Source organism: Madurella fahalii, assembly GCF_045866475.1.
Source record: "Madurella fahalii IFM 68171 DNA, scaffold_4, whole genome shotgun sequence".
In the NCBI taxonomy this organism is placed as follows: domain Eukaryota; kingdom Fungi; phylum Ascomycota; class Sordariomycetes; order Sordariales; genus Madurella; species Madurella fahalii.
In genome coordinates, this window is record NW_027263974.1 from 2,089,478 (window position 1) to 2,110,140 (window position 20,663).

General features: G+C 55.8%; 6 protein-coding genes across 6 annotated transcripts; 3 read left to right on the forward strand and 3 right to left on the reverse strand.

The window, feature by feature from the left end:
• Nucleotides 1–1,752: 1,752 nt before the first annotated feature.
• Nucleotides 1,753–2,336, forward strand: MFIFM68171_07619 (Cyanovirin-N; the record flags this gene model as incomplete). The annotated part of the gene is made up of 3 exons (XM_071063039.1): nucleotides 1,753–1,988; nucleotides 2,049–2,179; nucleotides 2,239–2,336. 3 exons carry the CDS (start codon nucleotides 1,753–1,755, stop codon nucleotides 2,334–2,336), a joined length of 465 nt encoding a protein of 154 aa, XP_070919140.1.
• A 1,683-nt stretch (nucleotides 2,337–4,019) lies between these two features.
• FAH12 (Oleate hydroxylase fah12) lies at nucleotides 4,020–5,541 on the reverse strand (the record flags this gene model as incomplete). Its single annotated transcript, XM_071063040.1, has 2 exons — nucleotides 4,020–4,435; nucleotides 4,515–5,541. The coding sequence occupies 2 exons, from the start codon at nucleotides 5,539–5,541 to the stop codon at nucleotides 4,020–4,022; spliced, it is 1,443 nt and encodes a 480-aa protein (XP_070919141.1).
• Nucleotides 5,542–7,501: 1,960 nt separating this feature from the next.
• MFIFM68171_07621 (uncharacterized protein) lies at nucleotides 7,502–8,283 on the reverse strand (the record flags this gene model as incomplete). Its single annotated transcript, XM_071063041.1, has 2 exons — nucleotides 7,502–7,969; nucleotides 8,020–8,283. 2 exons carry the CDS (start codon nucleotides 8,281–8,283, stop codon nucleotides 7,502–7,504), a joined length of 732 nt encoding a protein of 243 aa, XP_070919142.1.
• A 2,024-nt stretch (nucleotides 8,284–10,307) lies between these two features.
• PRT1 (Translation initiation factor 3 subunit b) lies at nucleotides 10,308–12,686 on the reverse strand (the record flags this gene model as incomplete). Its single annotated transcript, XM_071063042.1, has 3 exons — nucleotides 10,308–10,736; nucleotides 10,819–12,358; nucleotides 12,415–12,686. 3 exons carry the CDS (start codon nucleotides 12,684–12,686, stop codon nucleotides 10,308–10,310), a joined length of 2,241 nt encoding a protein of 746 aa, XP_070919143.1.
• Nucleotides 12,687–13,357: 671 nt separating this feature from the next.
• On the forward strand, nucleotides 13,358–15,125 carry CCT2 (T-complex protein 1 subunit beta; the record flags this gene model as incomplete). Its single annotated transcript, XM_071063043.1, has 4 exons — nucleotides 13,358–13,360; nucleotides 13,425–13,579; nucleotides 13,638–15,012; nucleotides 15,066–15,125. 4 exons carry the CDS (start codon nucleotides 13,358–13,360, stop codon nucleotides 15,123–15,125), a joined length of 1,593 nt encoding a protein of 530 aa, XP_070919144.1.
• A 2,534-nt stretch (nucleotides 15,126–17,659) lies between these two features.
• Nucleotides 17,660–18,958, forward strand: MFIFM68171_07624 (uncharacterized protein; the record flags this gene model as incomplete). Its single annotated transcript, XM_071063044.1, has 4 exons — nucleotides 17,660–17,705; nucleotides 18,003–18,279; nucleotides 18,594–18,762; nucleotides 18,821–18,958. 4 exons carry the CDS (start codon nucleotides 17,660–17,662, stop codon nucleotides 18,956–18,958), a joined length of 630 nt encoding a protein of 209 aa, XP_070919145.1.
• Between the last annotated feature and the right edge of the window lie 1,705 nt (nucleotides 18,959–20,663).

A 20,663-nucleotide genomic window follows, 5' to 3' on the forward strand; every position in this document is an offset into this window, starting at 1 on the left:
CGGCCACACCAGCGGCCAAGGTAGCGGACAAGTAAACACAAGCTACGTTATTTTGCGCTGACGGCCATTGGCGTCATGGACAGCTCTTTTTGCTGAGGCCGGTTCCGCACGACCGGGCAAATACAGAGCCAAGTGTGCCGACCACATTCACGGACCCTTACCTGGGGGTGGATAGGTAATTGCCCAAAATACCACGGATTTGGCTGGCGTAGGCCGGCAGACGGGCCAACTGCCAGCGCACAGCGGAAAACGCTGACGGCGGGAGCGCGCCCGCGCCCGAGGGTTGCGGTGAAGCTGGCATCGCAAAACTGCACGTGTGCTTGTGTTTGAAACACGGACTTGGAACAGTGTGGCTTGCAGATTTGCCAAGAGGGGCCGGCGCCCGTCGTTGCACGTCAGCATGCATGCAAACCGCCAGCCTGCAGGTAGGACAGTCGTGGCGTCCAACGGAACGACCTTGCCGACGTCTGACAAGATTGCCAAATACTTCTGTTTTTCTGACATATGACTTCGTGTTTTGCTCGCGGGTCTCGCGGGTCCCATCAATGCGGTCCAACTCAACCGTTGTGGATTGCGCTCGAGCCTGTCTCCATCTCCTCAACGTTCTAGAAGAGGCTGCAAATGGTTCCTAGTCAAGCCACAGGAAAAGACGGGGGGAGTGGGAAATGAGGGGGTACCACTTCCAATCTCGATTGCGGATGTGCGGCGGGGAACTCATGTTTTGAACCGTCATGCCTCCTTCCACACCTGGTCAAACCGTGCCGTCGCTGGGTGGACGGAGACCAGGACTTTTTAAAGCTTTTTTTTGCTCCTCAGGTTCTTCCCCCAGGAACCAGCCGGCGCTGTGCTCCTGAGCCGGTGCCATTTCTGGCCCTCCTATATCTGGACGGTCCACATTCGGGTCAGTTGTGGGCTCTTCTCGCCAGCCCTGTTTCGTTTCAAGATCATCATTAAATAAAAGCTTCAAGTGGTGCTCTTTTCTTCGGCGAGACATCGGACTCGACAGAAGGCTGGGCGGCAAGCGCTGCAGCCTTTCAATTTTATCTTTTATTTTGTTTAGGTCGAATTAGCTCCCGGCTCGGCGAGCCGTACAAGCCTTTTCGAGTCTGCAAACCCCTTGGTCTTGGCAATGCGACTCCTGATCGTGGCTAGGTTGTGGGATTGCAAAGCGCTGGTCTGCTTCGGCGACTGTTCAGAGGAAGCAGCTTTAGGCTGTTGATGGGCTTTCCGGTATTGCTTTCTGCGTGTGCTACTCTATCAACTGCCGGCCTGGACAGATAGTCGTGGCATCATTGGCATTCTTCCGGCCCTAGAAAGAACACGACCCTGCTACGTTGAGTCGAGATGCTTTGGAGATATCCCGACGTCGACGTAATCTATCTTTCGAGTCAAGGTTGGGTTTCTGTACGACCAGTCCACCATAGCGGATTTAGGTTCCGGTCGCGCCCGCTGTTCAGCGCGAAGCAAATGGCATTTCTGTCTTGAGAAGGCTTTCGAAGCGCGTCTGGTGGTGGCGTTTACCCTTTCCATCCCATGCTTCGGTACTCAAGGGGTTTCTGAATTGCGATTTCTAATTCACTGCTGCTTGCTGTCTGCAACCGGCAAGAGTACAATAACCTTCCACCTGGTTTCTAAGCGATTTCTCAACGAAAAAAAAACGTTTCCTCAGCTTTGCCGTGAGCTTCACCAAACCTGAAAACCGATCGCCTGCCCTCAAGCTACCCCTTCAAGGTTCATAATTTGTTCTCCAAAATGCGATTCGGACCGCTTCCCTTTTGGCTTGGATTTGTCCTTGCCGCTGCCGCTGTTGAGAACTACGGAAACTTCTCTCTCACCTGCAGCGGCGTCACGCTCGATAACTCTGTCCTCACTGCTTCCTGCTGCGGCCTGGGCGGGGCCGATGAAGACACTCCGGCCCAGAGCAGGCTCGACCTGGCCTTGTGCATTGGCCTTGACCAAGTGAGCGGTCGTCTGCAGTGGGAGGTCTAGTGAGTGTTCTTATTCTGCGCCAACCCCATGTTCTAAGGCAATCCTAACATCTCGGCTAGCGGCAAATACCCCAACTACTGCAAGAACTGCACCATTCTGAACGTCGCCGGAGAACCCGACCATCTCCTCTCCTGCTCCTGCATCCCGCTCGTTGGCGGCCGTGGCCCAATTCAGTCTACTCTCAACTTGGGTATGCTCAGGTCTCACCTCGTGCCAAATCTTCCCAAGGTGGATGCTAACTTACACCAGATGAGGGCATCAGCAACGAAATGGGCAGACTCCGGTGTGAAGGAGGCATTGGGTCCATCACCTCGGGTGACAGCCAGAAGGAGGGACAGCTTATTTAACGGGAGTCTTAATAGACGTCCCGGAGCGTCGAGCTAGGATTTACGTGCATGGCCGTGGGAAACGCTTTCCTGGCGTCCAGAGCCGAGGGATAAGGGAACTGGGTCGGGCGGCAGAGTGCATACATACGGTGCTTCGGCTCGGACCGTCACTTACAGACTGATCAGCCTTCTCTAACCCAAGTAGCCGGCACAATCCGATCCTTCAATACAAATACTCCCTACATTTTGTCCCGCAGCCGCTTCTGACCGTTGGACCGTGCTTTAGAGTAGTGCAGACGGAAAGGAGGCGGAACAGGTTCCGAAACTCCTGTTTCGTACCTAGATCTATCTTCGGACCCCTTCTACGCCGCACAGAAATCGAGTTTAACATGTTGACAAGACCCTACAAAGACAAATAGAGGTAGGGACTGCCATTGCTAACCAGGCCGCAGGAGAGAGGACGCCATCAGCTTGAGAGTTGTTGTATAAGGGAGAGCACTGTACCAAACGCAGTGCATTACTCACGACCCCAACACGCCATCCAATCACCTCGAAACCTCTTAACCATGTCGTAACCACCACTATCCAAAGAGAGAAAGCACCAGAGAAGCAACTTCAAATCTTTCTTCACCCTGCTCATCATACAATGCATCATTGTCTGTACACATTATCCAAACCACATAGCTTACACCTCGACGAGGACCCTCGGCTTCGGACTCGCAGAACCCTTGTCAGCCCCCTCACCAGAGTAACTTTCGTACCATGACCCCTCACCCCCGACATGGACACCAGTTGATCGGCCAAAAACTCGGCCAGATCGATAGGGAAAAAAGAAACAGAAAAAGGGCCCGAAAGTTCCGACCCGTCCCCAAGGGCTCGCACATCCATCCATGCATGCGGTTTGGAGTGAAGGACGGGGGGGGGGCTTATGGATCGTTGGCCGGGGGGCCGTCACCCCCTCTTTCCATATATCCCCGCACGCTGCACCGCATCTCAAACTGCCGCAGCAGGCAGGCAACCAGGAAAGGCGAGGAAAAAGGCAGGGCAAACGCGAGACATGATCTGTTAACGAGGTCCAACAAAAGAATCCCCAAACTTTTAAAAGCAGGCGAGGAAACCCAGTTTTGCTCAATGCTATGCTTTTCAGTTCCCCCCTCCGTATATCCTAGCCACCATCCACCACTACCGATGGTTCCCGACTCTCCGTACTCATCGCATCACCCCAACAATCGCACTCATCACTGAGCATGATCGGATCACGCGGATTTTTTCTGTTCTTATTATATGCATTGCAAAGAATAGGTGGTGGTCTATCGTCTATTAACCTTCGCCCGCTTGAAGCCAACTCCCCAACGATTTCAATGCTTTTCCCCGCTCACCAAAGCCAGGCGCAGACGACGAAACCAACAAGAAAAAGCAGGAGAGAAACCCCGACATGCATATTATATCATCATTACGATAACCCCAAGTGTCACCCGTTTTATCCAAAACTTTTTGCACTCGCTCAACGCGCGGTCCATCACTCCGAACACACCAAATCTAGCCCAAGACTCATCGCGAAAAGCTTCCAGAGACATACGCAGAGCAGGAGAAAGGGTGGTTTGTGCAAGGCCAGCAAGAAGAGACTGGCTAGAAGCTTGGGGGCTGTCGGGGGAGAGGAAAGCCTAGGTACCCCGGCGGTGATCCGTCAGTCAAGCCTGACTTTCATTGCGCAACGGGCTTCATCTTGGCTGGGGCAGTGCCCAGGCCATTGTGGTTGCGGAAGAAGAGGACGCCCTTAGCAGGACCCTCGGCGCCCTCGGTCGGCTCGACCCACTGGCACCACCGGGCGCTCTTCCACATAGCCTTGATGAATCCGACGGGGCCCTCGCGCGTGTCGGACCGGTAGTGCTGGCCCATGACGGGCTTGATGGCCTCGGTGGCCTCGTCGGCGTTGTAGAAGGGGATCGTGCTCACGTAGTGGTGCAGCACGTGCGTCTCGATGATGCCGTGGAGCAGGTGCCGGCCGATGAAGCCAAACTCGCGGTCAATCGTGGCGGCGGCGCCGCGGACAAAGTCCCACTCCGCCTCGGTGTAGTGGGGCAGCGAGGGATCAGTATGCTGCAGGTAGGTGATGGCCACTGGTTCGTTCCATTCATTAGCTCTTCATTCTTCTACAATTGTGGGTTGCTTGTGGCAATAAACACTGCTGTCACTTACCGAGCCAATGGTTAACCCAGATATACGGCAAGAAGTACCAAACGAACATGTTCGACCAGCCAAACGTGTTCCCGAGGTAGACGAGCGCCGAGATGGTGATTGCCAGACCAATGTCGCTGAGGACAATGTACAAGGCGTCCCTGTTCTCATACAGCGGGCTGCGGGGATCAAAGTGGTTCACGCCGCCGCCGAAGCCGTTCTTCTTTCCCTTGCCGCGACCTTCTCTCTGCCGCTCGTGGTTGTTGTGGCCCGTCACATTGGTGAGGAGGTAGTTCCACCAGCCAATTGTCTGCTGACCGAGCAGGTGGATGAAAGTGTATACAGGTGTCTCCTCAGTCAACTCGGAGAGCTCGTGGACCAGGCGGCCCATGCGAGTGGCCTGCTGTTCCCTCGTGCGCGGGAGGAACACCATGTCGCGCTCCATATTCCCGGTGGCCTTGTGGTGCTTGCTGTGACTCAATTGCCAGCTGAAATAGGGAACCAAGAGCGACGAGTGCAGGACCCAGCCCACAAAGTTGTTGAGTTTCTGCGAGGGAGAGAAGGCGCCGTGGCCGCACTCATGGGCAAGGACCCAGAGACCGGTGCCAAAGAGGCCCTGCAGGAAGGTATACACACCCCACAGCACGACGCGCAGCGCCTTGGACGGGATGTACTCGGGCGTCACGAAGTTATTCCAGATGTAGAACGTCGTGGCGAGGTAGAAAATGTCGCGGGCAACATAGCCCAGGCTGCGGACCGCCGACCGCTCGAAGCAGTGCTTGGGGATGGCGTCGCGGATGTCCTTGATGGTGAAGTCGGGGACACGGAACTCATTTCCGTACGTATCGATGAGCTTCCCATACTTCTTGGGGGCCGGGCCGTCGTCGGAGGCCAGCGACGACAGCGACGTGGACGAGGCCGAAGGGCGGGGAGAATCGATGGGCGAGACCACGGCACTCGAATCTGAGTAGTCGGTGGTGGATGTGGGGTTCCTCCTTAGGGAAGGCTTCTTGCCGGCCGCAAGGCCAGTGGCTGTTGAGAAAGCCATTTCCTCTGATCTTAAATCGATCAATTGCTTCCAGGGAAGAGGTTGGAAGCTGGGGACGGCAGCTCCAAGGACACCGTTACGTGGAGACAACGGCGAGGAGTCTGGGCGGCTCGCGGGTTAGCAACCTGCCGCGAATAGCTTCCCAATTGCTAATGGGAAAGGGTGGGAAAGCTCGGCTATTACATACCGTCAAGAAGAACCTCGATCGACCACAAGAAAAAAGAAAAGGAAAGGGGGAAATGGGAGGGGACGGGGCCGAACAGGTGAAAGAAAGTCAAAGTCTGGCAGTCTTTCCTCCTATCCAGGGGTCGAGAAAAAATTCGTGTGCGATCTCCTTATCCGTGGGTCGATTTCCCGATTTGTTGGGGACCGGCGCGGCTATGGGCCACTCTCCCGCGGGGGCGGTTACAGAAAAAGACAAATATGTCGAGGACAAAAGGACAGGGGCCAACCAGCGCCAACCGCTTTGCTTGCAGATGCCAGAACACAAGACCGAAGATGCCAGGCATGGGACGATGCGGGTGCTTTAAAAGACGGGTGCTCACAAGAAAGAAAATGATTTCGGCGGCCACCTCTGACAGGCAAAAACACCTGACCCTGCATGAACTGACATTGTCACCCGCGAGTTGGCCACCGCAACCCTGAGCTATGCACCAGACGGGCCCTCTACTTTTCGCATGGAAGGCGACTTCCGCAGCCCAGCCGGCGGCCTGCCTCATGTGTTTGAGGCAAGGGGGGAGTTCACCGCCTCTGGATAAGTGAGAGGCGGCAGTCTCACATGCCAATAGGCGGAGGGTCTCAGACCATGATGCGGTTTCCAAGCTGAAGGAAGACTCACAGGCAAATTGTCTTACCGAGGCCCAGCCGATTGGTTGCACAGAGATCACACAAGGGCAAACCGGGGGTCGCGGATCGAACTGCATTTTCGTCTGCTCTGGGTCTCATTCTCTGGGCCAGTAGCCAGCTGCAGTGCTGGATAGCGGGGGGACGAGGGCCGAGAGTGACGCAGGAAGGAGGCGATACCGGAGAGCGTTTATACACTAGTGTCGCAGAGCACACATATCTTTTCCTCTTCTTTTTGATGGGGGCCGAGGCGTGGATGAATCGCTACACTGGGCGGCGTGGCGCACATTGCACAGGGTACCTGATATTCCACGGCTTCTGGAACGGAAGAGATCCAAGATGTGACGTGAAGTCGGGCCTTGCGTTCCGGCCGACATCTGACATGGGCCGGCGGAATGGAAGTGGGTCCTCCACATCCATATCAGGGTCTCTTGAAATTTAGCTCAAACTGCGGGGGCGGGGTCCTTCAAAAGAAACAGACATTCCGAGTTTTTGCTGCAAACTTTTGTCCTGGACGAGGCCATTTGGCAAGGAAGAATGGCACTCGCCAACTTGGGAAGGTAAAGTACCGATTCTGGCTCGTCAACCATTTCGAGCACACAAGAAGTGAAAGCCTGGGGGTGCAATGCATCCACGCAGGGGCAACTCGAGTTGCAGCTCCCAAGTGGAGCAGGGTTTTTTGTTGGGGAAGCTAGCCATGTTTTGTTGAGGCTTGGGTGCCGGAATCAACATCCCTGCAATTCTGTCTCCCCTCCCGAAGGGTTTCCAGGCACAGTCCAGCTTTGACGGGACGGGACGGGAATTGCATGTGACGGACGAAGCGGGCTCTTGACTCGAAGCCGCCACACACTAAGTTACCTAATAAGTTTACTGCCCAAGAAATCCCCGACGGGGCCCTCACCTCCGGCTCCGGGCTGTGCTCCGAGAATGCCTTCACGGATGATCGGGCGGCAGAACGGCGGGTGCTCCCGCGGCCCTGCCCTTCAAAAGCTTGGCAGAAGCCTCATCTCTTGACCCCTGTCTGCTGCGCTCTAGAAAAGAAACTGACGATTACTACTCACTACAACTCTTAAGCGCTCACAATTTACTTTCCCTCATTCCGCCTGGAACCCGCTAGCTAGTCCAAGACCACTGGATCCGATATGGTGCCCGCTCCGCTTCCCTTCCGACCGCCGGCCGCTGCTCGGCGCTGTGCCAAGTCTTGGGCTATCCTCGCAAGGTGAGGATTCGGGATGGCGGTTTCGCGCCGGACCCATGGAGGCCTTCGATGGGAAGGGCTTGGACTCGAGCTCGTCGGTTGCGCCCTTGCCCGTCTCTTCCGACCGGCCGGTGTTGAGTTCGGAGACGGCCCGGACCCTTCCACCTTCGGCTGCAGAAGCTCATACTCTTCCTCTTCGCTCTCTGACACAGACGCGGGATCAAACGTCCTATCGTCAGGCTCCTCGTATTCCGGCCCACTGTCAAATGCGTCGTCGTCGTCGCCTTCGTCCTCTATCTCTCTAAACCCTTGGTATTCGTCATACTCGACGCTTCTCAACACCGATAGGTTGTGCTCGTCAAGCAATATGCTCTGCTGTGCCTCGATCTAACTAATGTCAGCATATCAGTCCGGCAAACCACACCAGCCCGACCTACCAGCAGCCTTTGCCTGTCCACGTCCTCTTTGACTTCCCGGTTCCACCTCGTCTGTTCTGCCCATCTCGTCTCCATGTCCTCCTGTCTTTGGGCAACCTGGCCCAGTTGTGCCGCTACAGCCCGCAGACCATCCTGGAAGCCCACATTTCCCCCCTCCATCATCGCACGCAAGACTTCTTCTAACCGTGGCTGCTCCGCTCTGCCATGGCCATCATACATTGCCTGTCGCGGCCCGTGCTCTGGTAGCGTCGGGCCAGCCAGCATCGCGAGCGGTCGGTGTTCTGGTGGGCAAGAGAGTAATGTGCCGACTCGAGTTTCTTCTATTGCCAGAGTGTCGACGGGCACTTGCGGGTGGAATTGGAATGCTGGTTCTGCTATTGCTGCTGCTACTGCCGCGTTGCTTTCTATAAAGGGATTTTGCGGCGTCAGGGCCAAGACGGGCTCGAATATCGCCGCAACGAACGGCGCACGGTCGACGTCGGGTTCCCGCTTCACTTCTGGAGAAGGTCTTGCCTGCCTCTGCTGTAACACCTCTCCGACCTCAAGAAAATGCCGTGGACTCCGATCATGACCCCCGCCCGCTTCTTGCCCTTCATTATATCCCCGGGATAGTACGTCCCGGTCTTCGTGGCGCGGGTGCAAAGGAGGACGTATGGCGAGATGCCTGTCTGGCCAGTGGGCCAGCCCATATGGCCGAGTACCGAAGGCATGTCTTTGCAACTACATCCATGTCAGCCCGCGCACCTTCGCCCTAGGGGCTGTCATTACGGACCTCTTCTCGCTGGAGGCGGGATTCCTTCTCCCTAGCCCGTTGGTCTTCCTCCAACGCCTTCCTGAGGCTCGGGCCGCCATCCGCTCCGCCTGGCAGTCTCCCCCCTAATATATTCGAACAGGCTTGCACAACGGTCAGCTTGTCATTGCTCCTTGTCTGAGCGGGCGAGTTTGTTAGTTCAAATGCCGGGCCTTGCCCACGGCCTTCTTTCATCCGCTCCAACATTGCTGGGATGACGGACTTGGTCTTCCCCACCGACTTGACCTCATACCATTGCTCCAGATTGGGATGCATTTCGGCTGAAACCTGCCCGACGGGGATTGAAGAGGGGGCCTGGGCGGAGATAGAGGGGATCGGGAAGAACCTGAGCACACTGTCCCTGGAGAAGTCAAGACTGGAGGTGTTTTGTCTAGCAATGTGGGCATAAGTACCCAAGGCGGATTCACGAAAACGCCCATCAGGGCCGAACCCTAACGCCTCCTTCCATCGTCCATCATGGCAGCGCGAGCCCGATGTGAGATCCCGTGCTCGAACGCAGAATTCCGACGGAGCCAGGTTCCTGAGGCCCTGTTCGTCGATATTATCTCTTCGGAATAGGGGATTTGCGGGCCCACTCGGGTTGAAGAAGCAACGCTCTATCCTGGGGACAGGGGCGAGATGGCGGCGGTGCTCCAGAGCATTGTTGTGTTGAATACTGCACTCGACGTGTTACCGCAACGTCGTCGGATATGCCGCCTCAGCGGTAGGGAAGGCAAACCGGTGCCGGGGTTTTGCATACCCTACAGCGAGTTCTCAGAACACCGAGCAGACCGTTTGGATACACAAGACTTAGTTTGTCATCCCCGGATTCCAGGAGCTTCAAGGACAAGTGCCGGCTCGACCCACAGTGGCTTCTACCAACCTGGTCTGTGGCTTTCAATAAACGACTGTGTTCATTTTAACTCGGGGTCAAAACTGATATCGAATCCCAAGACACATGGTCGAGGCAAGTTCCGCGTCGCGGCCGTATTTGATTGCTTTTGTTTTCCGCCTGAGGGGCCGGCGATCGAGACACGATGCCGTCACGCATACACCGTACATTGCTGTGACTAGCGTCGCGGCTCTCGCCTGTATCTCACATGGTCTTAACAAAGCTGCGTAAAACATGATACTACCTCGTTGGTGTGACTACCCGAAACCGCCCCAGACCAGCTTTTGATAATGCAACGGTGCAAAAGCCGTCAGACCTTTTACCACGCACACCCTGTCTATTATCCCGAAGCAAGTGATTTTGATGAACACCAGCCCCATCCACCTATTTCCCAGTCCGACCAGGGTCTTGGTCTGATTTCATTTCTCGGCCTTCGCCCCAGCAAGCCCCGCCTATCAGAAAACGACAACAAAAGTTGAAAAACGAAAGAAAAGGAAAGCCCCTCACAAGATCAGCTCGGCTCTGCTCAACGGGGGAAGGCGGCAAAAGAAGAGGTGGCAACGTTTGCAGCAGGGTGGTGGGAAGTACGATGTAGATCAAATCCTACTAGTTGACAATCTCCTCGGTCTCCTCGAGCACCTCCTCCATGATCTCCTCAATGACCTGCTCCTCCCCGTCGGGCGCAATCTCGGCCGCCCGCGCCTTGAGCAGCTCGGCGACGGGATCGGCGGGCAGGCCCAGGGCGGCGCGCTCCTCGTCGAGCTCCTCCTCCATGGCGCTGCGCCAGGCGTACCACTCGTCGAGCACGCGGCGCCGGGCCTCGACCACGGCCACGTCGGCGCTGCTGATGCGCTCGGCGTCCTCCTGCTCGAACACGCGCGAGTACTCGCGCAGGTTCTTGCGGATCTGCTTCTGCTCCTCCTTGCTGAGGAGCGTGGGCGGGCGCGGCCGCCACGCCCACTGCTTGAACTTCTCGATGTGTTCTTCGCGGAGCTGCTCGCCCCGGAAATCGTAGAGGTGGTAGCCATTTTCCATCTAAAGCGGGGGAGAGAGAGAGGAGGGGGCATTAGTGGTGAGTTGAGTTGGATTTTCCGTGTGCTAGAGAGAAACGACTTACCGAGTGCTTCCAGGCTGACGCCCACGTGGCGACGTAGCGGCCTGACGGATCCCACTCTACATCGGTCATGCCGTAGTGCTCCGATGTGTTCATCAGCTGCAGGTTTGCCGTCAGGTCCTTCTCGGCCTCTGGCTTCTCACCCTCAAAGTCGACGTCGAAGAACTCGAGATCCGAGCTTTGCTGGTTGTGGACGGTGGCGATCACGACGAACCTGCCCTTTGGTGACCAGTAGATGGCGTTGCTGTTCTTCTTGTCGAGCGTCCGCAGGTGCTTGAAGTTGCCAACCGCATTGCCCTTGGCCTTCTCGGGGCAGAAGAAGGAAACCGCCGTCTTGGGCGGCACGGCGGTGGCACCGACGGGCTCCGTCGTGGTAATGATAACAAAACGATCTCCCTTGGGCTCCCATGCAAAGTTAATGACGGTGTCTTTGATCGTGTCTACCACCTCGACCGGCACGCCCTTCTCCCTGACACGGAAAATCTCCAGCGTGGTCGCTAGCGACTTCTTAGACTTGGAATGCCGGTCGACCTTGACGCAGAGGTACGAGGCATCGGATTGCCAATGCAGCTTGGCATCCGAGACGCTGAATAGATTGAGAGACCGGACAATCTGTTTGGAGGGAATGCTCATCAGGCCGACCCTGGCAGGGTTGCTGCCGATCTCAGGGGTCCAGAAGCAGAAGAGTTGTTCGTATGTCTTGACGCCGTCCCTGCGCGGGGTGGCCGGTGCCCAGTCAAAGTCCATCACACCCTCGAGCTTGATCGCCGTCTTGTCCAGGAGGTTCATGTTTGGAAGCTCGTACACCGAGATGGAAGTGCCCTGGTTCAGCCTCGCCACGTACTTGTCGTCTGCCGACCACTTGAACGCGGGCCACGGGAACTTGGGCGCTTTCTTGAGGCCTTGCTCGTCGCCGGCAGGTGTGTCGAGCTGGGCAAAGGACCGCAGCGGCTTACTTGTCTCGATGTCCCAGATGACATAATTCTTGCCGTCGTCGTCCAGCGAGAGGGCAGGATGGCCGCTGTCGGGGATGGCGATCGGCCGGTTGGACCACGTCACCATGTACTTCTCGTTGGGCGAGAAGGCGACGAGGTTGACAAAGGGATGGGCGAATCTCCGAAGCCTAGACCACGACGGGCCGCCCCAGAGTAGCACACCCTGCGCGTGCACCGATGTGAGGTATGTCCCCAGAGGCGACCACTGAACAAACGTCTCCGTCCACTGTTGCCGGTCGACAATGCTCTCGGGCTGGTCCTTCTCGTTGTTCCAGAAGACGCCCACCGACTCCCCTCGAAACATGACAAACTGATCTCTGCCGCGCCCGCTCGGATCCGCCATGAACCAGCGGAGGTGCTCCTTTTCCTGAAATTCTTCGATCTTTGGCGGGGTGTAGTGCTCATCTACCCGTCCTTCCCGCCCGTACCGGTCGACATCGGTGAGCTTGTTGACGCGCATCGTGTGCTTCTTGTCGAGGGGAACGAGATCGAGCTGCCGCACTGCCGCAGCCGCCTCGGCGGGTGACGAATACTCTACAAAGGCAAAGCTGCAGAACGCCATGTCAGTGTCATGCCGCGGACCTAGAACTTTTGGTCTGCATACCTTAGCGACTTTCCGTCGTCGCCCATGGGCATAAATATGGCATCCTCGCTAGTCCGGCCGACCGTGTTTAGCTTCTTGAGCAGAAATTTGATGAGCCTTGGTTTTTGAGCCTCGTCGACCGTGGGCAGGCCGTCGACGACAACAAAGGCATCGTAGCCTTGCTCGAGCTGCACCTCGTATTTTTCTCGCAGATCCGAAATGTCGACATCGTCCATATCGAAGTCCTCCTCGTCGAGGTCCTCCTCGCGCAAATGGTCAAATGACGGCGCCATGCTGGGCAATCGGTCTGGACCGTGGGGCCGCTGCGGAAATGGATGCGTTCTCGTTACGCTGTTGCGCTGGCCGCGGGGGGGTAACTGGACCGTCTGCCGTCGGGGATAATTGAGATTTTGTGCGCTTCGCAGAGCGTGGTGGGGTTCAGGCAGAGTCGACCTCCAAAGTCGAAAAATTGCCCCACAAAACCTATGTTTTTAGGATAATCTTGCGTATCTCTTTTAGAATCTGTTGAGCGACCGCAAGGCGAGGCGGCAAGACGAGGCGGCAAGACGAGTCGGCAAGAGGCTTCCAATATACAAAATAGAACTGCAGAATTAACCTGTTGCAAGCCTAGGTCGCAGCATAGAAACGTGAAAGTTGTCTGTCTGTCCGTTCCACACGTATCCTCGCACGTTTTTGATCGGGTAAGGAGGGGTGTTGCTTTTCGATTCTCTTCAGGTGGCGCCAACTGTGAAAGGCGGTAAGAGAAAGCTCCCAGACTTTTGCCAGTGCCAGGGCAGAAAAAGTCCGGGTGCCGTGCAGCTTTCGTCGTTGACTGGAAGGGCCTGCCTGGATCCAGAGCTGCCCCTCCTCCCTCCCCCACGATCACGTACCGATCTGATCCCTTTCCCTTTCGGACCGCAACCCGCAGTCGTCGACTTTCCCCGATACCAACCCGGCTGGTACTATGGTATGTCCCATTTTCCAACAATATTAAAACCTTCTTCCCTCAGCCCCCGCTAACCGCAACCCAGTCCTCGTTCAGCCCCACCCAGATCTTCGAGGAGGGGACGACACAGGAGAAGGGTGAGAATGCCCGCCTCACTGCCTTTGTCGGCGCCATCGCCGTTGGCGATCTGGTGAAGAGCACACTCGGGCCGAAGGGCATGGACAAGATCCTGCAGTCTGCGTACGCTCCCCCAGTATTCGCCTTCATACCGCTTCAGGGGCTAACACCACGGCTGCAGGTCGACGGGCGAGATTATGGTCACAAACGATGGCGCTACCATCCTCAAGTCCATCGCGCTCGACAATGCCGCAGCGAAGGTTCTCGTGAACATCTCAAAGGTCCAGGACGATGAAGTCGGTGACGGTACCACCTCGGTTGCCGTACTCGCTGCCGAGCTGCTGCGTGAAGCCGAGAAGCTCATCGACAAGAAGATCCACCCTCAGACAATCATCGAAGGTTACCGGATAGCCAGCCAGGCGGCGCTGAAAGCTTTGGAGGCATCGGCAGTGGACAACAGCAAGAACCCGGAAGCGTTCAAGAAGGACCTCATTGCCATCGCGCGGACCACACTGAGCTCCAAGGTGCTCGCCCAGGACAGGGACCATTTCGCCAGGCTGGCAGTCGACGCCGTCCTGCGGTTGAAAGGATCGTCCGACCTCACCAACATCCAAATCATCAAGAAAGCCGGCGGAAAGCTCAGCGAGTCATACCTGGATGAGGGTTTCATCCTGGACAAGAAGATTGGCGTCAACCAGCCGAAGCGCCTCGAGAAAGCCAAGATTCTTGTTGCCAATACATCGATGGATACCGACAAGGTCAAGATCTTCGGGGCCCGGCTCAAGGTCGGGTCGACTAGCAAGCTGGCGGAGCTCGAGAAGGCCGAGAAGGAGAAGATGAAGGCAAAGGTGGAGAAGATCAAGGCGCACGGCATCAACTGCTTCATCAACCGGCAACTTATCTACAACTGGCCCGAGCAGCTCTTTACGGATGCCGGCATCATGTCGATCGAGCATGCCGACTTTGACGGGATTGAGCGGTTGGCCCTCGTCACTGGCGGCGAGATCGCCTCTACGTTCGACCACCCCGAACAAGTTAAGCTAGGGCACTGCGATCTGATCGAAGAGGTCCTTATCGGCGAGGACACCCTCATCAAGTTCTCGGGCGTTGCGGCCGGACAGGCATGCACCATCGTGCTCCGCGGCGCGACGGACCAGCTCCTGGACGAGGCCGAGCGTAGCCTGCACGACGCGCTCGCCGTCCTCTCGCAGACGGTCAAGGAGCCGCGCACAACATTAGGCGGTGGCTGCGCCGAGATGATGATGGCCAAGGCTGTCGAGGGTGCCGCGACGCGGGTCGAGGGCAAGCGGCAGACGGCAGTGGCCTCGTTTGCCGTGGCTCTGCGCCAGCTGCCCACCATCCTTGCAGACAACGCCGGTCTGGACTCGGGCGATCTGGTTGCTCGCCTCCGCAAGGCGATTTACGACGGTTTGACGACCTACGGTCTTGATTTGATGACTCCCGGAGGCGGGATTGCTGATATGCGGGACCTCGGCGTGATTGAGAGCTACAAGCTCAAGAAGGCGGTGGTGTCGTCAGCCAGCGAGGCAGCTGAGGTAAGAACCCACGTATTCCGGTTTTGGCGCTCTAGGACTGACCACGATCACAGCTCCTTTTGCGTGTGGACGACATAATAAGAGCGGCTCCCAGGAGGCGAGAGAGGCACTGAGTGTAGGTAGCGCCGGTGGCGGTGGGCTTGGGACTGTAGAATACCATAGATGGCCCAAATACATGGCTGTGAGCCCTGTCCCAGTGATGGGCAAGCAGCTGCAGTGCTGCCATACTCGTCGCCCTCCTACAGCCCCTCCCATCTGGGTCTTTGTGGAAAGATAGGCAAGCTCCCAGGATCGTGCCACCTACAGCGAGTTACGACTCTCGTATGCCTCTAGGAATATGTGCTGTTCCACATGCCAAATGGTCATTCATGATCTGCAGGATACCTTATTCCAAGCCGTGAAACCCTACCCATGTACGACATAAGTCAGAGAGGCATCAGCCAGGCAAACGGCCTAATACACCAAGCTTCCCACCGACGGCTTTCCCTTCGTAAATTGATCGATAGAGGGAGCCTGAGGCCGCTGACATACAGCACTCCAATTTGGGCTTGTGCTTTGTGTCTCAGAGGTATTTCTTCCTGGAGCGTTCGTAGGCCACTGTTTGCTTCTCACCCAGTCGGTGCATGTCTCAAAACCCTAATGGAGCGCGATGGACTGCGGCAGACCGCTCGGCCGCTGAGGAACAGGCGAGAGTTGAGATTACGTATCCTCTCAAGCTCGTCGGCGATGGTCCTCAAGAATGAGGTTGGAACTGAGCGCTTGAAGAGCTCTTTCCCGAAGACTCTGGATTGCTGCCGTCGTCTTGCGCACCTTTTTTCGCCGCAAACCCCCGTTGTCCCTTGGGTTTGTGATTGCGGTGAGTTGCCAGGTACTGTTTTAGCTTGTCGATGGTTTTTTGCTGTCTGGATGGCAACGAGTTCTGCACAGACGCATTGGTTAACACTATGTAATAAAACATTTATTGCCATTAGGTGTAGCTAGTTGAAGGTAATTAGAACGGGCAGATTTAGGTGTTAGGAGACGGAGACCTTGGCAGTTAAAAGACAGGAGGGAAGAAAGAACTGTGGGAAAAGGAAGTAAAAGAAAACGAAAAAAACAAACTACGAAAAAAAACTGTTCAGAGCTGTTGAATCCCCCGGATCCCTCAAGGCTTATCACAGAGTGTGCATCCTATGTGCAAGTACTGTCTACCACTAAGACGTTGTACCCACAACCCCATGCCGGCTGTTACCATGAACAAGCCCACCAGCCCAGTCAAGCTGGGTATCGCAACAGGACTCTCACAGAGTGTGCATCCTATGAGCAAGTACTGTCTACCACTAAGACGTTGTACCCACAAACCTATGCCGGCTATTACCATGAACGAGTCCTGTCCCAGCCCAGTTCCCTAGAGATCTGGGTAGCGCAAACGTGTGGGAGTTGAACCCACAGCTTCTGGCGGGTGACTGGTCGTCAATGCCAATTGGCCAACAAGCTCTGTTCTTGGTTTGTGTTGGCAGATGGTGCGGTTCGGTGGCAGATAAAGGGATGTGGCAGACCTTAGGTAGCAGGTGCCGGCCCTGCTAGCCACCGCCCCTCCTCAGGTTCTTCCATCCGATGTATAGAGGCCGAGGGTGCCTGCCCGGCGTGTATGGGCGCGTTGGGCTTGCAAGGAGACAATTTTGCTTTCTTTCATTGCTCCTACAGCCTGAGCATCCGTGGGAAGAGAAGGCAAGGGCATTAGTGGCGACACAGGTGCTTGCTCGTAAGGAATCGTCAAGCCAGTCACTCATCACTCATCATATGCTTACATAGAACCCTACAACGTGATATCCCAGTAATCTCTCGACATTTTCTTTCTCTCCCTACTGAAACACAGCCGTCGGTTTAGAGGTTACCGGCCTCAGCCTCCACCCTGTTCACTTGCTCAAGCTCGACTTTGCAAGTATCATCCAAGACCTTCCCCACTGAATCTTCAGTGTTAAGCGATGGAAAGTCTACCACACGAAGAGATAACGGGCAGAAATGGTTACTGGGGGGTGGCGAGAAAACGATGCCATTCCACGCCAGCGTGGCTGAAGCGAACATCATCGCGCTTGACAGCATGATTATTGATCAATTCAAGTGAAGTCTGTGTTTGGAAGCTATAAACAATAGGCCACGCTCGCTCGCGTCTTGGCCCCAAATTAAAGCTGAATAATTCAGACGGTTGCCGTATTTCAAAACTTCAGTCTCAGCTGGATACCTTCACCTGAGAAGTTCTGATTCTGGAGGCGCTGACAATAGGAGACAGTCTTTGGTGTTCCATCTTAACTTGGGTATCCTCACCTGATCCTTCCTCTCACGACTGATGGCTGAATTACGCAGAGTATTGTGCAGATGGCCACACAATTCTCGAAAACTCTGGCCACAACTGACCTAATTCACATCACTGACAATAGGAACCCTAATCATTTTGTTGACCCTACCTGCTTTTGGTCCCACCGACATCTTCCCGCTCTCAAGTTTTCCAGCCTTCAATCTCCTTGAGACGTTCAATCTTCTCATCTCGCCAGAGCTTCGTCTACGACCGAGAGGTTCCTTTATTTCTTTTTTCTTCATTTCTTCAAATTAAAATACCCATACGAACCGTTAGCTCGCCGCTCTCTCCCCTTCCACAACGAGAGAAATGGCCGCCGCAGCCAGAGATGTCCTTTTTAATTGGTTCCCGCGTGGTATGTATCATACATTTTCCCGGAACGAAAATCTCGCTTGTCTTCACGTCAGCCGCTCCCGCCGGCGAGATGTGCGTATTCCCCTGCTTGCCCAGCGTAAGATGGCGACTTACAACCGGCTGAAGACGCGATCATCGCTCACCCGACCGACGGTTTTCGAGAGCCCCGGGGCAACGATGACTCGAGACGCACCCTTCCTCCATGCGAGGAAAGACGTGATGGCTCCTGAGATGGCGTTTTCCTTTCCGCTAAATCGATTCTCGCGATTACTTACCTACTAACACGATTTGCTCTCAGCCGGTTTCTGCTGGCGACGTAGGCAGGGCTCGCCGAGGATCCTCCGCTCCGACGCCCGGGACGCCATTGTCCAGCGCGCCATCATCAGTTTGCACGGCGGCAACACCAAGGTCCGTAAGCGCGACGCTCGAACGATGATCGTCAATGCGCTGGAAGTCATAGGAAAGACGCTGAAAGACGCGGACTCCGGCATCCGTCCCGAGGAAGGGATCGTCGAGTATCTTGGGCGCGCGGCGAGTTTTTCCGAGCCGTCTCAGGCTATTCCAGAGGACAGCTGGTTAGTGGTTTTTTTTCTAGTTTGGAGTCCACATATGACTTCTCAAACGAATCTTGATTACTAGTATTCGACGACCTACATTTTTTGCCCAACAACCGGCCTGTTCTCCTCATGAATGCGGACGCCGAGCCAATGGACGGCAGCGAGAGGACCTACCGCCTAGGACAACCTCGGCCGCCGCCAGAGATGACTTCTACCTTCAAAGGCTGTCCAGCCGCTGCCAGCTAGCACAAGCTCCCTTGTTTTCCCCTCACATTCTCCACAATCCCAACCCCAAGTCCCGCCAAGAACTATTACTCACAAACGCTGAACAGGATCGAGCTCGTGTACCAAATCGTATGGGCACGCAACGAGTACGAGCGGCACACGCCGGCCGCGCAGAAGAACGGAGACCGCGATCAGCTCACCGCGCTCGCTTTCGCCGCCGACGACCTGCTGCGCGCTGCCGGCAGCTATTGGGATTGGCTCGCCCTCGAATTTTACGTCTACCCACACTTGATGGGCGAGGGTTGCAGACTACTACATTGACGACTCGGCCGAGGAAGGGAGCGGGGACGAGAAGGAAGAGCCGCCGGCCCTGGTACGCAGGATGGGTGCGGGCGGGGACAAAGACCTCCCCGAGAAAATGAGGAAATTGAATATCCAGGACGCCGATGGCGGCATCGAAATGATGGGCTGAAGGGGGGGAAGGAATGCTGTGTCGGTTCTTGGCTGGACGCTGTTCTCTCCATTCTTTTTCTATTCGTCTTCCCACATGGGCATCTACACAAGCCCATATCGGGTTTCAGGAGCAGGGCGGCACATGGCGTTATGGTTCGGGGGGCACGGGGCGGTTTGATTTTATGATACCTTTCTCTGGATGACTGCGTATGCTGGATGCATACTGGTTGCTAGTATAGAGGTGGCACACGTACCATATAACTTAGTAGCTGTGTTGGCACCGGAATTCAACAGGTATCTCACACAAACGTGAGTACGCCTGATCAAAGTGGTATTGTGCCACTGTTCCCCGTCGTCCAGGACATGCCTCTCAAGTTCAAGGTCCGGTGAGTCGTTGCCGGCCTTAACTCTCATTATGGTGCGGTTGTAGAGGCTAGCTGCCAACGTGTCTAGACCATAGACGCCAGGAATACGGGACACTCTGAGTACAACTAGTTTGCGATCTGATGAGTAGGCGGCCCGCCAGGTTGGTACACTGCCCAACGCGGTAAACAATGCCGTATGCCGGTCGCCCTTCCAATTTAATGTTCTGAGTCTGGTAGTGCTTCCACCGTCCATCCGGTTGGGAGTGGCGCCGTCGCCACATCACAAGTCCAGTCTCCGAATGAGAAAGATAAGTACGCAACATAGGAAAATCCCACACGGAAACCTTAGAGGGTTGTACACCTTAGTAGCAAATTCAAGAACTGAAGAGAGAGTTGTTCTCTAACTTATCTCTGAAGAGCCGCTTCGCCAGTCTTGCCTTTACTGGAGCTTCACGGTGGTTGCCATGAACCACGGAGACACGTTGTATGGGCTTACCTCCTTGGCTTGGAAACTGTGGACGACGTTGTCTGGTGAGTGAACGGGACACGGTTTGCCGACAGTTGCTGAGAGATTGTGACGCGTAGGGAGCTTACCCATGGGGGCTCGGGAATGGTGGGGAGAATGAGAATGACGACGCATGGATGAATGTAACGGCTCTTCTTTTTCTCAGTTACCGCGATATCCGTCTGCTAACCCCACCCTCCTCACATTTGAAGTCAAAGCAACTGCCTAACCTCGGGTACCACGGCTCTGGTCAGAAATGTCAGGCCGCTTTGCGTGACGCGGTGGCATTTCGTCAGTAGCGGGCCGCAGCCATCGATCGCATCGAGACGACCCAATCCAGCAACAGTATGCTGTCGAACGAAAGAGATCAAAAGTTTGGCATTGGATACCTCATTTTTGGGGGTGGAGATGAGGACGAGGAATAAACGGCAGCACTGCGCTCCGGATGGGCCCAAGACAATCGAGACGTCGTAGCGGTCGGGACCGAGACAAGAGTCGATGGCCATCAGCGCCTCGGTCGTCGATGCCCGACTTTACAATGTGGAGTTCCATAGGCTAATGGCATCCAACGATCAGCCTCTCAGATCGGCATTGATGCCGGAATTGCGACCAAGCATTGTCGTTGGTTCGGGGATGCTGCGGACTCCGAGTTGCTCCTTGGCTGACGCCGCAGCTAGTTGTAGTTTGAGACGCGGCGGCTCGGATTACCCCACATAAACGGTCTGGGGGGAGACGCCCTTTGGACGACGCGCCTGGCCAAAGCTGGAATTGAGACGCATGGAACCGTAGGATCATGGAATCGATTGGCGACGGCGAGAAGCCAAGGGGCCCCTATGCTGCTTCTCAGCGAAGAT